General features: G+C 58.4%; 2 protein-coding genes across 44 annotated transcripts in view; one reads left to right on the top strand and one right to left on the bottom strand.

Moving 5' to 3' along the window:
* Window positions 1-2,372, top strand: part of MRTFA (myocardin related transcription factor A) — a 208,238-nt gene extending 205,866 nt beyond the window's left edge. For all 6 annotated transcript variants that reach the window (XM_089308960.1, XM_051834083.3, XM_089308962.1 and 3 more), the window contains one exon: window positions 985-2,372. In XM_089308960.1, coding sequence (XP_089165086.1) covers window positions 985-1,499 — 515 coding nt within the window. In that variant the 3' untranslated portion in view covers window positions 1,500-2,372. The remainder of the gene's footprint in view (window positions 1-984) is intronic.
* Window positions 2,373-2,500: 128 nt separating this feature from the next.
* Window positions 2,501-15,705, bottom strand: part of SGSM3 (small G protein signaling modulator 3) — a 33,456-nt gene continuing 20,251 nt past the window's right edge. For 6 of the 38 annotated variants that reach the window (XM_008275188.5, XM_070052961.2, XM_051834089.3 and 3 more), the window contains 21 exons: window positions 10,735-10,849; window positions 10,282-10,367; window positions 9,796-9,862; window positions 7,089-7,297; window positions 6,903-7,010; window positions 6,422-6,565; window positions 5,996-6,191; window positions 5,739-5,884; window positions 5,332-5,556; window positions 4,979-5,033; window positions 4,727-4,854; window positions 4,494-4,649; window positions 4,333-4,387; window positions 4,189-4,238; window positions 3,867-4,019; window positions 3,689-3,759; window positions 3,548-3,596; window positions 3,382-3,467; window positions 3,147-3,269; window positions 3,000-3,060; window positions 2,501-2,913 (listed from right to left, as the gene is read on the bottom strand). In XM_008275188.5, the coding sequence (XP_008273410.1) occupies window positions 2,833-2,913; window positions 3,000-3,060; window positions 3,147-3,269; window positions 3,382-3,467; window positions 3,548-3,596; window positions 3,689-3,759; window positions 3,867-4,019; window positions 4,189-4,238; window positions 4,333-4,387; window positions 4,494-4,649; window positions 4,727-4,854; window positions 4,979-5,033; window positions 5,332-5,556; window positions 5,739-5,884; window positions 5,996-6,191; window positions 6,422-6,565; window positions 6,903-7,010; window positions 7,089-7,297; window positions 9,796-9,862; window positions 10,282-10,367; window positions 10,735-10,741 (2,256 nt within the window). In that variant the 5' untranslated portion in view covers window positions 10,742-10,849 and the 3' untranslated portion in view covers window positions 2,501-2,832. Of the gene's footprint in view, window positions 2,914-2,999; window positions 3,061-3,146; window positions 3,270-3,381; window positions 3,468-3,547; window positions 3,597-3,688; window positions 3,760-3,866; window positions 4,020-4,188; window positions 4,239-4,332; window positions 4,388-4,493; window positions 4,650-4,726; window positions 4,855-4,978; window positions 5,034-5,331; window positions 5,557-5,738; window positions 5,885-5,995; window positions 6,192-6,421; window positions 6,566-6,902; window positions 7,011-7,088; window positions 7,298-9,795; window positions 9,949-10,281; window positions 10,368-10,734; window positions 10,850-12,492; window positions 12,572-15,170; window positions 15,282-15,705 lie in introns of those variants that run through there. The other 32 variants (XM_089308963.1, XM_089308964.1, XM_089308965.1 and 29 more) reach the window with 18 other exon arrangements.

The following is a 15,705-nucleotide window of genomic DNA, read 5'->3' as shown; positions in this document are numbered from 1 at the left end:
AAATATTTGGAGAAAAAAATAGATGAATTTGAGAGTAGGAGGGAAGGGGTGAGATCTTCCATCCACTGGCGCACGCCCCGAATGGCCGTAAGGTCTGGGCTGGGCCAGGCTGAAGCGAGCTCCGTCTGGGTCCCTGGCGAAGGTGGCAGGCCATCATCCCTGCTCCCCAGCTGCTTAGTGGGGAGCTGGCCAAGGGGTGGAGCAGCCGGAGTCGGGCCAGTGCTCCAGGGTGGGCTCTGGGCGCCCCGAGCAGCAGCTTCACCCGATGGCAGCCCTCCTGAGTGGCTTTTGAGCTGCCCAGAGCCTTTCCGGGGTGTGACCCACACGCCTCAGGCGCTGAGCACCCCTGCCCTGTGGGAGAGGCAGGGTCTGCTTGTCCTGCCAGCCACTAGGAGGCGGCCCTGCAGGAGCAGAGGGGAGCGGGCCGGCCAGGCAGGGAGCTAAGCTCGGCTCTGCGTCTTTTTTTTTAATTGTAAAGTCTGGATGACAAAATTGGCCATTCGAACCATTTTTAAATGTACTTAATTTCGTGGCATTAAGCCCACAGTGCTGTGCTGTCCGTTTCTAAGACGTTTCCCTTCTCCCGAACTAAGACACGCAGCTTTCTGACCAGGAGCCCCTCCCCTCCTCCCACAGCCCTCGGCGGCTGCCATTCTTCCCTCTGTGCCGTGGACGGCTGTGGACGTCTTCGGTGGCTGGCTTACTCGGCGGTCCATGTCTGTCCGCCAGGGGACGCCCGTGTACCCTGCAAGGGAACTGCTGAGCAAGCTGCGCCCTGCACTGCCTTCCACGATGGCGGTCCCCACCTCACAGCAGCGCGGGGGTGGCTTCCCCCTCTCGCCATCCTGACTCACTGGGTCTGGCCTGCGCTCAGGGGTGTGGGCAGTGTCTGTCCTTGGCTGTTTCATCGTGTGCAGCGCGGGAGCGAGGGAAGGGTCTGCTTTCTCTGGGTCTCTGACACCCTCTCCCTGTCTCGACCGGCAGAGATCTCAGCAGATTTCAAGGAACCGCCAGCCCTGGCGGGGAAGGAGAAGCCGCCCGCGACAGCAGCCTGCGGGTCCCCACCAGCCACCCAGCCCTCGCCCTCTGCTGAGCTCCCCCAGGCTGCCCCGCCCGCCCCGGGCTCCCCTGCCCTGCCCGGGCGCCTGGAGGACTTCCTGGAGAGCAGCACCGGGCTGCCCCTGCTGCCGGGCGGGCCGGAAGGGCCAGAGCCCTTGTCCCTCATCGACGACCTGCACAGCCAGATGCTGAGCAGCTCTGCCATCCTGGACCACCCCCCGTCGCCCATGGACACCTCGGAATTGCACTTTGCCCCTGAGCCCAGCAGCAGCGCGGGCCTGGACCTGGCCGACGGCCACCTGGACAGCATGGACTGGCTGGAGCTGTCAGGGGGTCCTGTGCTCAGCCTGGCCCCCCTCAGCACGGCAGCCCCCAGCCTCTTTTCCACAGACTTCCTCGATGGCCACGACTTGCAGTTACACTGGGATTCCTGCTTGTAGCTCTGACTCCAGACACGGGTTGGAGACGGGCTGGAAGCCGGGCGGCCACAGAACTATGAGCAGCGTGGCGCTCTCCCCGTGGCCGAGTCTCGACAATCAGTCCCCTCCCCCTTCCCCGGGAGCTGAGGCTCACCAGGGCAGGGGAGGGCGAAGCCGCCCACAGTGGGTCCCACAGTCGGGCGTTAGAGGCCCGGACGGGGCCAGGGCTATTTGACCTTTTTTGAGGTCAGAGGTGCACGGTCTCTGGCTGAAGCTTGGCTAAGGCAGGGGAGGCCCAGCCAGGAGGCGGGTCCATGAGTGAACCTGTTCTCTTGCCCCTCCCCAGGCCTGCTTTTTTGGTGTCTTGGTGTGGTGTAACCAGAGGCTGACGGCGAAGGCTTCCTGTACAGGTGTATATACCTCTACTATATACCGACATACATATCTACACACACGGGGCGGCCAGAGGTGCAGCTCCCCTCCCCCTCTCACAGAAGGGCCTGGATGCAGGGCTCCCCCAGGGTGTGCCATGTCGGGGTGCTGGTGCCCAGGCCCACCCATCACGTGTGTTGGCCATGCCTCTGCCACCCCCTGCTGCCTGGCTCCCCGTCAGTGCCATGAGAGCAGAGGCGCTCCCTGGCTCCGGCCAGCAGCTCCCCACCCGCCCACATTCCGTCCCCGTTGCCTCACTGCAGCCAACAGCAGCCCTGGGGGAGGAGGGACCTTGGGCTCGACTCCCCGTTGGGTGCCAAGTGGTGGCCCCTCCTGGAGCCCTGGGGCCACTGACCTCACATTCGGGCCTGATCCGTAGGGGGTGGGGGTGGCATCACCAAAACCTGTGCTGGGATGGGTGGGGGGAGCCGTGTGAACTTTAAAATAAAAGCAAAAACACCCGCTTGTCTGCGTCTTCCTCAGCTCAGCGCCAGGTCCTGGCGTCCCACAGGAGCGTCCAGCAGGTGGCAGGGTCCTGACGCAGTTCCTAGGAGCGCAGGGCGCCGGCTGGACACCAGCTGGGAGGCACATTCTCACACACGATTTATTTACAAACCGCAGCCGCCACCCCGCCCCGCCCCTTCCTGAGCACAGGGACCACAGCTCCCCTCGAGGTTTCTGGTCGCTGGGGCTTGCAGGCAAGCACTGAGCCAGGCACCCACCCACCTCTCGTCTGCCCCCAGCAACCCTGGGAAGGCCAGGGCTTGGGAGCTTCTCCCGTCCTGGGCCACTTCAGACCCTGTCCCACTGCAGGCCTGCCACTGGCCAGGGTGGTGACGCACTTCCTGTTTGAGGGAGGGGCTGCTCGGGTCGTGCGCGGGTTGAGGCGGCCTGGGCACCGCAGCGTAGCCGGAGCAGCGCGTCACCCGTCTATGTCCCAGCTGAAAAGGTGGTGCTTCACCAGCATGTCCTGGACGCCCTCTTTCAGGGGCTGCTTCTCCTCCTGGGCACAGGACAGCCCTGTCACCGCGGCAGGAGCCGGGCGTGGGCGCCAGCAACCCAGGGTCCTCCGGGGCCCACCTCACCCACCTCTCTCTTGGCAGGGAGCTCCCAGTCCTGAGAGAGGCTGAAGGCAAAGCAGCAGAGCACACTGGGCAGAGGGGGGGAGGCGCTCGTCACCCTCAGTCAGCGCTGACTGCCCCCTGCCCCCGCCCCCGCCCGCAGCCAGGCCCTCACCGGAGCTCACACTTGATCTGGACCCAGCCAGGGCTGCGCAGGAAGGACCAGGGCTGGTACCACTTCTCCACCGTGGGCAGGCTGGAGCACAGCACCTCCAACCACAGGTGCAGCACCTGCTCGCTGGGGGCAGGCAGGGCCCTGAGGACCTGAGGGTCCCTGAGGAGCCTGGGCTGGGCAGGACCACTGCTCTCTGGGACTCCTCCAGCCCCGAACCCACCCCGTCTACACTCACTTCAGCCCCACACAGATCAGCGAGCGGAGCTTGACGTCCATTTGCACGTGTGCTGCATCGTGAGTCACGTTCACGGACTGCACGGCCTACAGGGGCACAGCTGTCACTCAGGTGACACGGGCCAGCCCGGGCAGGTTTAGGGGCTGGCAGAGCAGGCCCTGCTCACCCGGTACAGCAGCTCCTCCGGGGTCAGGACTTTGCCATCTTCATCCAACCTGAGGGGACCAAAGCTCCAGGAGCACTCTGTGGTTCGGGGCACAAAGTTGCCCCCACCGCCACCCTCCCCACCCCCCCGGGCGCCGGCTACCTGTAGGCCTTACAGAGCACCAGGCGGGAGTACACGGAATCGAAGTCCCTCTCGACCTCCCGGCCCGCCGCCTGTGGGCCCGGGACAGCTGTCGGTGCGGGCACACCGCCGCCCTGCCTGCCCCTCCCGCAGGCCCCGGGCACTGCAGGGCTCAGGCACAGGCCAGCTGCCGACTCACCTCCTCAATGAACAGCCAGGGGTGGCAGGCACCCCCAAGCAGGGATGGCTTCTTCAATCCATGTTCAAACAGGGCCTTGAGGGCCGGGCACAGGGTCCCTCGCACGAGGTCTGTGACTCCCTCCGTCACCGAGTCGTCCCCCGCAATGGAGTACTGACGGGGAACAGGTCGGAGAAGGCCCAGCCTGAAGCCCGCAGCCAGTCCCCGCCCCCCTGCCCTCACTGCCCTAGCACCCGCTGGGGCTCACAGGGGACACAGGCCCCGGCTGGGCCAGGTCAAGGCAGGAGCAGCTCCCAGGACAGCCCTGTCTTGCCACTCTTACCTCCTTGCTGCGTTCATCCAGGACTTCCACAAACTTGGCGGGGAACCAGCCTGTGGGAGGAGGGGCAGTGGCTGGCCAGCCCTCCCCGGGGTCCGGGAGAGCGTGCTCGCGGCCCCCACCTCGAGATGCCTCGAAGGCCCTCACCTCTCAGGCCGTTCAGCTCCCCGACCCAGCAGTGCTCGTCCTTCTGAGAAACGATCTGCGCGGGAAAACCAACACCAGGGCCCGGTTGCCAGGAGCCCCGCCCACCCCCGGCCGGACCGAGAGCCCACGGCTCAGAGGAGGCTGGGCGGGCTGGGGCGCACCGTGATGATGTCATTCTTGCGGAAGCCCAGCTCGTCGTCGTCGTGCCGCTCGAAGTCCAGCAGGGCCTTGGCCCGGCGCCGGTGGCTGCGAGAACACGCCACGTAGTTTTCATGGTCCCGCTGGTGGCTCTCCATGCTGTAGTCCGGGGTCAGCTCCTGCCGCAGCGGACAGAAGCGTGGGCACGGGGAGCGGCCTCCGCACCGTGAGCGGGCCTGGGGAGCCTGCGACTCACCACGCTGCAGTTCTTGGGGTCCGCGCACTGGAAGTGGCGCGCCACACGCAGCACGGCTTCCCGGAGGTCGGCCACCAGTTCTGTCTGCTTGATGTTCTTGGCCTTGAGCGCTTCCAGGTCGTCCTCCCCTAGGAGGCAACAGAGCTGTGGCAGCCTCCCCTCCCCAGGCCCTGCGGAGCGGACACCCACGCCCACAGCCGCAGGGGAAGGCCCAGGCTCGGCACCCAGCCGCCTGCAGCAGCGGGGGCTCACCGAACAGCAGGGAGGTGATGGCCGACTTCCTGCGCTGGGTCCTGCGCCGAACAACCTGCAGGGAGGGGGAGCAGGTCGGCGACCACGGCCCCCACCACGCAGGGGGACGCTGACCCACTACCAGGTCACTCCCACGGGCTCGTCTGCAAGACTCTGAGGATGCACTCGGAGCAGGATCTGTCCCACTCCCAGCCTGCCAGGGTCACAGTCTGGGATGCACGGCCCCTGGGGGCTGCGTCACCCCACACTGGCCGTCTCACTGGGCATGCCCTCCCTGCCCTGGGGCTGCATGGACAAAGCGCCCGTCTGTCCCTGCAGCCCCTCCCTCCAGGGACCCCAGGCCGTGGGCCGACCTGAGAGAGGTTGGTGGTGGCGCTGGTCCCCAGCAGCTGGCCCTGGTCTGCGATGAGGTAGGCCAGATGCTTGCGGCGCTGGGTCTCCACGGCCACGTCAGTGAGGGAGCCGGCCAGCCGCATGGCCTCGGCCAGCAGCAGCTCTGCGTCGTGGATCTGCGACGGGATGTCTGACAGCGTGTTGAAGATGGAGGCCGAGTTCTCAGACTGGATCAGCTCCTCCTCCTGGGCCGTGCAAGGGCAGGCAGCGGATGGAGGCGGCACTGCTGTGTGCCTGGCTGCAGGCTGACCCCATCCACGTCCTCAGACCCATCCCCCGCCCCACATTCAGCAGGCACCAGGGGTGTCCCCAGAGGGCCGGCAGGTGGCTGCGCCTGGCACACAGGCCCACGGCCTGGGGGAAGCACCTTGAGGCGCAGCATGCCCAGCGTGGTCTGGAACAGCACCAAGGAGCCCTCGTAGAAGAACAGGTCCCAGATGCGCAGCAGCAGCCTGACGTGCACCACGCTGGCAAAGGCCGTGAGGAACCAGTGCAGCGTGATCAGGGACAGCTCTGGGGAGACGGGGACAGCGCACAGGGGGCAGGGTCAGGAAACGCCAGGGAACAGGAGCGACGGGGACCGCGTGTGCCGCCGCCGGCTGTGCCCGGAGCTGCCGGCCTCACCGATGTCGTGCTCCTGCAGCAGCCTGTCCAGGCGGGGCAGGTACTGGACTATGAGGTGGCGCAGGACGCGCTGGTCGGTCTGCACGCCGAGCAGCGTGGTGCTGAAGTAGGAGGCGGGCAGCAGGTCCTCGATGACGGCGCACATCATCCAGAACGCGTCCTCCTCCTCCAGGAACAGCAGGAGGCAGGCAGCCACCTGGCCGGGGCACGGGGACAAGGCCTCGCGCCAGCACTCTGGGCGTCAGGCGCAGGCCCTCCCCGCGCAGGCGGAGGAGCCCTGCCTCTCCGGACCCCAGAGGCCCACTCTGCGGGGACCGCAGACGCCACTGCCCTTGCCCTTCCTGGGGACTCCCAGGTCCACCCCGGAGGATGAGAGACCTGGGAACGCCCCTGGGTACAGCCCTGCCCTTCTGAGGCTGTGCTCACCATGCCTGTGCCCTGGCAGTAGCCAATCTCCGGGTAGAGCCAGGCCAGGGCTCGGAGGACCCTGCGCAAGCGAGGCACCCCGATGCTGTCCACGCTGGCGAAGCAGGCGTTGCTGGGCATGGTGCGGAGCAGGTCCTTCTCGATCTGCCGGGCACCCCCAGCCCCACAGGGAGACCCGTGAGGCGAGCGGGTCCCCGTCTCCCAGGGAAAGGCGCCCCTCCTCCCTTCAGGGTCAGATGCCAGCACTTGAGGAGTGAGAGCCAGAGACTGCGCGGCTCGGCTGGCCAGGCGTCCCCAGGTGGGGTTCACCTCCTGTCCTTGCACACGCTGAGGCCTTTGGGAGTCCTCCCTGGGGCCTATGGAAGACTCAGGAGGCGCAGCTGCTTCTAGGCACACGGTTCTAGGCAGCTCAGGGCTAACGCCCCGGCCAAGGACACCGCCCAGGGCGGACGGTCCCAGAGCCGCAGGCGGCCCGCCTCACCTGCTTGGCAGCTACGGTCTCATCACTGGAGCTGTTCTTCACCATCTCGCGGTAGGACAGCTCCGAGTTCCTCTTCTTCTGCAGGGCCCCCGAGAGCCGCATCCACAGCTGCGGGAGGGCCGCACAGCACTCAGTTCCTCGTGACACCAGCACGGGCAGGAGCCTCTGGCCCCTCTGCCGCCTCACCTGTGGCCTCATGCCATGTGGGATGCCAGCCAGCACCAGGGAGCGGAGCTTCTCCGAGCGGGGCAGGGAGACTGCAATCTTGTCCCAGGTGAGGTCCCCCACATCGTGGTTGTGGGTGAACTCGAGGTGGGCCTGCCAGCGCAGCGTCTGCGGAGGGTCGTCCACCAGGGACGCGCTGGGCAGCGGACTGGAGCTGGGCTCAGCACCTTCTGCAGGGAGCAGAGGGAAAACCTGTCGCTTGCACCACACTCCAGGGCAGCCAAGTCTCTCCCAAGAGGGCCCTGAGCTCTGCCTCTAGGCCAGCTCTCTGCCCCGACACCCCCCGGCCCACAGCCTGCGGAGAGCTCAGCAGCACGTCCACCAGGCATCCCGAAGATCAAACCTGACCTCTTCACTGTCTCCCCACAGCTGCCTCCTCCTACAGGCTCCCCAGAGGACACCCCGTTCTCAGGCTCAGACCAGAGCCCTGGAGTCGCCTTTGGCTCTTCCTTTCTCTATACCACGTTCAATCTGCAGGCAGGCAGGGCAGGATTTCCTGACTTCCGACCAGCGGACTCCTGCCTCAGCCAAGCCAGCGTCCCTCGTGTGGGGCCGGCAGCGGCCTGGCTGGTCTCCAAAGGCTGCCTCTGCTGCAGTCACAGTGGTGCGTCACGGCTCAGAACCTGCTGGGCACTGGGCAAGGGTCTGCCCAGCCCCCTGCCCTCGCCTCCCACTGCCTTCTCCTTGCCCTTTCCTTACCACAGGGTGCCTGCTCTCCCCCACCTCATCCACTCCCACCTGTGACCCCAGCTGCGCCCCTCCCTGGCCTCCTCCTAGTCTAGTCTAGTGCCCTCCTCTGAGGAGCTTCCTTGGCCATCTGACACACGGCTCGCCTCCCCTCTTCTCTGTGCCTGAAGCGGTTTAGTCTGTCTGCCCCCAGGGCGGTAACCCAGACGCACAGCCAGGAGGGCGGGCAAGCCACTGGGGGTCTCATGAAATACTGCTCAGGGACTGTGGACAGGCCTAGCCCTCGGCCCCACTTTTAGAAACATCAACTTCAGTGCCTTCAAATACAGTAAAATCCATGAATCTCATGTGTAAGTTTTGATGTGCGCCAACAAACAATGTCTGAACTCTGTCCTCACAGGACCCAGCGGCAGCGGGAGAGCACTCCAGTCTGAACACAGTGACCCATCGGGACGAGGACGCTCCCGTCACACACGGAGTCCTCAGAGAGCTCATGAAAAACGCACACTATAAAAAACATGCATGGAGTTCAAGTTTTACAACAAAATAAACTCATGTTTTAATTCTATTTTCTACAAACTTATTTGAGAGACGGAGGGAGGGAGAGAGAATGCTCCCATCAACTGCTTCACTCCCCAGATGTCTGCGATGCTTTGGGCTGGGCTGTGGTCTGAAGCTGGGAGCTGGGCGCTCAACCCAGGTCCCCATCCTGGCGCCAGGAACCCAATTACTTGAGCCGTTGTCCCTTAGGGCCTACATCAGCGAGAAGCTGGGGGCGGGAGCCACAGCCGGGGTCAAATCCATGCGCTCCAACACGGGACGTGGCATTCCAGGCATCCCTTTTTCTCTTTTTTAAAGTTTACTTATTTGAAAGGCAGTGTAACAGACACGGAGGGAGAGATGGAGAGGTATCTTCCATCTACTGATCCACAACAACTAGGGCAAAGCAGGAGCCAGGAACTCCATCTGAGTCACCACTCTCCTGGGTAGGAGGAACCCAAGCACTCGGGTCAACATCTTCTGCTTCCCAGGCGCCAGCAGGGAGCTGGACCGGAAGCGTGGGGTAGCTGGAACTCAAACCAGGCACTCTGATATGGGACACAGGCACCCCACACAGCAGCTTAATCCCGGAGCCACAATGTCCCCGCCCCCGAGCACAGTAACTGATAGGCCAAACGCCTACTGCTTAGTGAACTTCTGAAAGTATACTCGTTCCTCCTAACCCAAGCTTGTAACCTCCAAATATCTGCTGCAGATTAGAACAAGGAGAACTTACATCAGAACCAGAAATACGAGTGACATACACATGACTGTTTCCTGTCAATTAAAATGTTGCATTAACTGCAAACTCTTAACGAGTTTGGGCCTGGTGACCAGCTAGCTGCCCCCGGTTCTGGCAGATGGCCTTCCCAACAGCCCCAGGGAACCAACAGGTCTGTTTATAGTAGAAAACAATGGAAATGGCTTAGAGGCCCTTATTAATAAAAACATTATAAAATATTATGATAAATGCGCATCAGGATATTCTGTAGCCACTGAAAAATATGAAAAGGTCTTGGTTTTGACTGACATGGAAAATGCTCATGGAATAAGGTTAGAATATTATATATATGTGATATAATCTTAGTTATGAAAGCATATCAAACACACAAAGGCAGGAAAGGAACACGCTTAAAATGTCAGCAGTTATCCCCGGGTTAGCGGGATTTTGAATTACCTTTGTTTCAATCCTTATTTTCTGCATTTTTCAAGTTTTTTTTTTTTTTTACAATAAACAATACTGCTTTTAGTTATTAGGTGAAGATCAATAAAACTGATCTCCATATACTTCTAACAGCATCCCCCTCAGATACATCTCTGTCATTCAACCTTTAAGAGGTGAACATCCACCTCGGAGGTCACGTGATGTGGACTGCAGGCCATGGGAGCTGGTGTTTCCCTAGGGCACCAGCAAGACGACACACGAGAGGCTCAATTTTACCTTCCTTGTCCACGCGGAAACCAAACTCATCGTAGTAGAAGTGCGGCTGCTCTGCTGAGTCGTCCTTCTAGAACCAGGGTTAGGAAGAGGTCAGTTGTCTGGCTCCCAGTGTGGGACTGGGGTTTTGGAAGACTCCACCCTCTTGGCTGCCTGCTAAAATGCCACCCAGATCCAAGGTTACCCTTCCACAGAGGCTTCTCTGGTCACTACCCAACTATACGTGTCAGCAGCTTCCCTGAATTCTCCGAGCATTTCCCTTGTTCTTGACTAAAATAGTAAGATCAAGGCAAGAAACATGTTCCATGTATTTCTGTCTCCATATACTGAGCGCACGGGGCCATAACATTTTTCACCCAACCTAATGACTGACTCACACAGGCACATGGCACTAAGATGCCATCTCTCACGGGGACCACATGACCCTCTGTATCACAGTGGGGTCAGCCACCCAGTCCCGGGCAGCAAGGACTGGGCTTACTGCTGTACCTGCTTGCACTTGGCCAGGATCTCCTGGGGCCATATGCTTGGAGTGAGGGCTGAGAAGGGGCCGCTGGCAGAAGGGATGTGGCTTCCTAAAACCAAACAGGACCAGGAAGAGATCAAGAAAACAGGAAAAGTCAAAATGTCGCCTCCTTCTCCAAGAGTGCCACTATTAAAAGGACTGGGCCATCTAGAGCGGGATGGGTGGAGGAGGGGACTGGAAGGCATCTCCCTACTAGAATTGGGTGGATTCTGGGGGAAGCAAGCAGCCACGTTACAAAACACAACCAAACCCCGCCTCCTTGCCTTTTCCACCTAAGAGAGGGCATCTGCCTGCTGCAGGGTGAGAACTGAGCAGACAAGAATGTTCTAGTAACTTTCGCCTCCGCCATCTCCCAGTCCTCTGGCTCCCAGAAAGCCCCCACTCCCTTGCCACACCCAAGTCCTCCCGCCCCCCACCTGACATAGTGTGTGGGCGGGGCAAGGCTCCCGCAGAGGACTCAGAAGTGCTGCTGTCCTGGTCTCTGCGAGCTGGAGAGTGTCGGGGGCTTCATCTGGTCCAGAAACATCTGCCCTGTCAGGAAGCAAAGGGAAGGTCACGCTAAAGCTCCCTAGGCTGCGAAGCGAGTCCTCCCCACTCACGACTTCCTCTGCCGGCCAGGAGCAGCGGCGAAGGAAGTCGTGGCCACCGTCCCACAAAGAAAAGGAAGCTGCACTTCACCCGTTTCTAAATTGGGCATCTTGCTGGCGCTGTCGTAGTAGGTTAGGCCTCCCTAACCTATATGGGCACTGGTTCAAGTCTTGACTGTTCCACTTCCAATCCAGCTCCCTGCTAATGGCCTGGGAAAGCAATGCAAGATGGCCCAAGTGCTTGGGCACCAGCACCCACGTGGGAGGCCTGGATGAAGCTCCTGGCTTTGGATCTGTCCAGCTCCGGCCACTGCAGCCATTTGGGGAGTAAACCAGAGGATGGAAGACCTTTCTCTCTGTCTCTCCCTCTGTCTGTAACTCTGCCTCTCAAATAAATAAATAAAATCTTTAAAAAAGTGGTTTGAGTCCTAATGCTGGCCCCTCTACCTTATTTGTTGTTGTTGTTTTAAATGTTTACTTATTTTCATTTACTTGAAAGGCAGTGAAACAGATACCATTTTCACCTGCTTCACTTCCCAGATGCCTGCAAAAGACAGGGCTGGGACTGGCCTGAGCCAGGAGCTCAGAACTCCATCTGGGTCTTCCATGTGGGTGGTAGAGGCATAGATACTTGAGCCATAATCTTGCCTTTTCTAGGTGCACTGGCAGGAAGCTGAATTGGAAGTGGAAGTGCCAGGACTCAAACTAGCAGCCGTCTCAAACAGCAGCTTAACCCACTGCACCACAACACCTGCCCCTCCACTACACTTCTGCTGTCTTTACGTGGGAAACCAAACTAGAAATTGCAGTCTAATTTAAATCTCTCCTGTGCCTACTTAAATCCATGCCTCCTCCTTCCTCGTTTTCCCCGAGTCCTTTCCTTCTCTTGTCTTTTAGGGTATCATTTTTTATTTTGTAAGTCAGAGTAACAGAGGGAGAGAGAGAGAGATCTTCCATCTGCAGGTTCACTCCCCAGATGGTTGCAACAGCCAGCACTGGCTAAGCCAGGAGCTTCATCCAGGTCTTCCACGTGGGTGGCAGAGGCCCAAGCACTTGGGCCATCTTCCTCTGCTTTTCCCAAGCCATTAGTGGGGAGCTGGATTGGAAGTGAAGCAGGCTGAACACGAACCAGTGCCCGTATGGGATGCTGGTGTCAGAAATGGCAGCTCCCACCTGCCATGTCACAATGCCAGCCCTCTTTCCCTTCTCATCCTCTTAAAAAATAAAGATTCAGGATGGTTTTTGGTCTAGTGATTAGGACATCTTCTAGGATGCCCAAGTCCCACACTGGAGTGCCTCGGTTTTCCACAACTTTTTGAAGCACACTCACATATACGCAAAAGAAATAAAAACATGTGTCTACACAAAAACTTATACATTACTGCTCACAGCAGCAGTATAGTCCAAAGACAACTAACGAAAACATCCATCAGACGATGCATGGAGATATACAAAATGTATTCACACCATGAATATCTTCAGCCATCCAAAGGAATGACCTGGACACACACTATACCATGGAAGAGCCTAGAAAGAACTGTGCTAAGTGAAAGAAACCAGACACAAAAGTATGAATACTGTAAGAACCTGTGTAAGTGAAATGTCCAGAAGAGGCAGATTCAGAGACACAGGAACACACAGGGGCTGCAGTGGCTGGTGGAGGGTCCTATGTGGGGTGATGGAAACATTCAAGAACTGGATAGTGGCAAAGTTGTCCAGCATGGTGAACATGCTAAAACCACTGAATTCTGCACTTTAAAAATGGGACAATTTTTATAGTCTGTGAATTATGTCAATTAAAAGAAGAAAAAGGCATCATTGAAGGTATTAGTACTAGGGGCTTCCTCTAACCTTGTAACTTCTCACGTATGACCTCCTTCTCCATTGCAACAAGAATCCCTCGCCTGAGCTTCAACAGAGCCACACTGCTGCTGCTGCTCTGATCTCCCTCACTACCGAGCCTTCCTATTCCAACATGGAAGGAGAGGCGCAGACTCGCTGACATTAACGTGAGGTGGTGCTGATGATGAGACGTGGGTGAAAAGGTTTTAGGACAAGCTGCCTTCTTGTTTTTGAAATCATGTTTCCCTAGAGCTGCCAGTTCTTGGGTGATGGAAATCAGAAATGGCAGTTACCGTGTCCACAGCAGCCCCGATCCTCTGTGCAACCTGCCACGGAACGTGGTGCCAGGGACTGGATAAATGAGAAGGAGTGGGTGAGTGAGAGAGAAGCAGAGAGGAAAACCAAATGATGCCTTCAAGGCAGCTGATGTGGATACTGTGAAAAGGGCACACTCGCAAATCTGGCTGGCCCGGCCCAGACCTGCCCTCTGAGTACCAGTGCAGAGCCTGCTGCCCACAGGTCAGCCACCCTGGCTTTGTTTGTTCTGGATGAAGATAATAATGGAATGTAGATGTCTTCCTTCAATGTAGCCTTTATGCAGGGCCTGGTCTTAGAATTCTGACCTGGGGGCCGGCGCCGCGGCTCACTAGGCTAATCCTCCACCTTGCGGCACCGGCACACCGGGTTCTAGTCCCAGTCGGGGCACCGGATTCTGTCCCGGTTGCCCCTCTTCCAGGCCAGCTCTCTGCTGTGGCCAGGGAGTGCATGGAGGATGGCCCAAGTGCTTGGGCCCTGCACCCCATGGGAGACCAGGATAAGTACCTGGCTCTTGCCATCGGATCAGCGTGGTACACCGGCCGCGGCGGCCATTGGAGGGTGAACCAACGGCAAAGGAAGACCTTTCTCTCTGTCTCTCTCTCTCACTGTCCACTCTGCCTGTCAAAAAAAAAAAGAAAAGAAAAGAAAAAGAATTCTGACCTGGATGGAGCATTACTTTTTTTTTTTTTTTTACAGGCAGAGTGGACAGTGAGACAGACAGAGAGAAAGGCCTTCCTTTGCCGTTGGTTCACTCTCCAATGGCCACCGCGGCTGGCGTGCTGCAGCCGGTGCACCGCACTGATCCGAAGGCAGGAGCCAGGTACTTATCCTGGTCTCCCATGGTGTGCAGGGCCCAAGCACTTGGGCCATCCTCCACTGCACTCCCTGGCCACAGCAGAGAGCTGGCCTGGAAGAGGGGCAACCGGGACAGAATCCGGCGCCCCGACTGGGACTAGAACCCGGTGTGCCGGTGCCGCAAGGTGGAGGATTAGCCTAGTGAGCCGCGGCACCGGCCTACATTACATATTTTTATATTAAAAGAACTGAACTAGAAATTTTAAAACTTTTGTTTTCAGGGGCTGGTGCTGTGGCATAGTGGGTAAAGCCACCATCTGCAATGCTGGCATCCCATATGGGTACTGGTTCGAGTTCCGGCCACTCCACTTCTGATCCAGATCCCTACTAATGTGCCTGGGAAACTAGTAGAAGATGGCCCAAGATTTTGGGCCCCTGCACCCATGTGGTAGACCTGTAAGAAGCTTCTGGCTCCTGGCTTTGGCCTGGCCAAGCTCCAGCTGTTGTGGCCATCTGAGAGTGAACCAATGGATGGAAGACCTCTCTCTCCCTCCCGCTCTCTGTAACTCTGACTTTCAAAGAAAGAAAGAAAGAAAGAGAAAACAGATTCAAAGAAGGGAGGTAAACTTGTCCAAGGTTTTAAACAGTTGGGGAGCAGCAGTGTTGGGATTTGAAACTGGCTCTAACTGGAGACATCTTCACTTCTAATCCCAATGCAGAGGATAGCCTTGAAGCTTAGATACAAACCTTGAAGCCATCATTTGATTTTCCTCTCTGCTTCTTTCTCACTCACCCACTCCTCATTTATCCAGTCCCTAGCACCACGTTCTGTGGCAGGTTGCACAGAGGATCGGGGCTGCTGTGGACACAGTAACTGCCATTTCTGATTTCCATCACCTCTGCTGCTCTCCCCAGGCCATTAGCAGGAAGCTGGATCAGAGTGGAGCAGCCCATACCGGATGCCAGCCTCTCAGGCAGCGGTTTTACCTGCTAAGCCACAACGCCAGCCAGCCCCTGAATCTGTTTTCTTATCCACAAAATAGAATAGAATAAGATAAGAACCTGTGTCTTGTAGTGATTTTGAGAATTAAGGGAGATGATGCAAGTAAGGCCCTTGGCACACTGACACACAGCAAGTATCGGGCAATCGGGACTCCTAACATTTCTAGCAAGTTACTAACATCTGAGCCCTATGCAGCAAGATCACTAAAAGCTGTTCACATTGAACCACATCAAACTGCTGATACTCATTCATTACAACCAACAAAAAAATGACAATGTCATATCACAACGTAACACATCCCACTTACTCATCAGTGACTGCCCCACAGGCAGTGATGTGTTCGATTCTTCTGGAAGAACAGAGTGAAATTGAGAAGACGACAGGCTGCTTGAAATGGAGGAAATGAGCTGGGAAGACCACTCTAGGAAGCAGCTCTGGTTTCCTGACCTTAGCTGGCCTCCCACTGACTCATTCATTTAGGAAACAATGACTGCACCAGGCGTGAGTCTAAGGGCTAGGATGCCACAGGGGAAAAATACAGTCCGTAGTGATGATTACAGTACGGAGAGAAAATAAAGCAGTGTTAACCTTCAGAGTATCAGAAGAGAGGAAAAGCTCTTTGAGGACAAGGTGACATCTGAGCAAAGGCCAAAAGGAAGTGAAGGCTCAAGTCGGGGGGCCACCTGAGTGGGGAGCAGACCCAGGCGTGAAGAGCCTTCCAGTCAGGAACCTGGCAGGTGCAGCAGCAGGCTGGAGGGGCTGGGTGGGGATGGGGGATGAGCGGTAGGAAACAGAGAGCCGGCAGGGGATATAGGGGCCTGGTAACGTGGCAGGGACTTTGG

Source organism: Oryctolagus cuniculus, chromosome 11 (genome assembly GCF_051225735.1).
Source record: "Oryctolagus cuniculus isolate XC-2025 breed Fujian yellow rabbit chromosome 11, ASM5122573v1, whole genome shotgun sequence".
Taxonomy (NCBI): Eukaryota; Metazoa; Chordata; class Mammalia; order Lagomorpha; family Leporidae; genus Oryctolagus; species Oryctolagus cuniculus.
The sequence above is the reverse complement of the archived record's forward strand: the minus strand, read 5'-3'. Positions and strand labels throughout refer to the sequence as shown.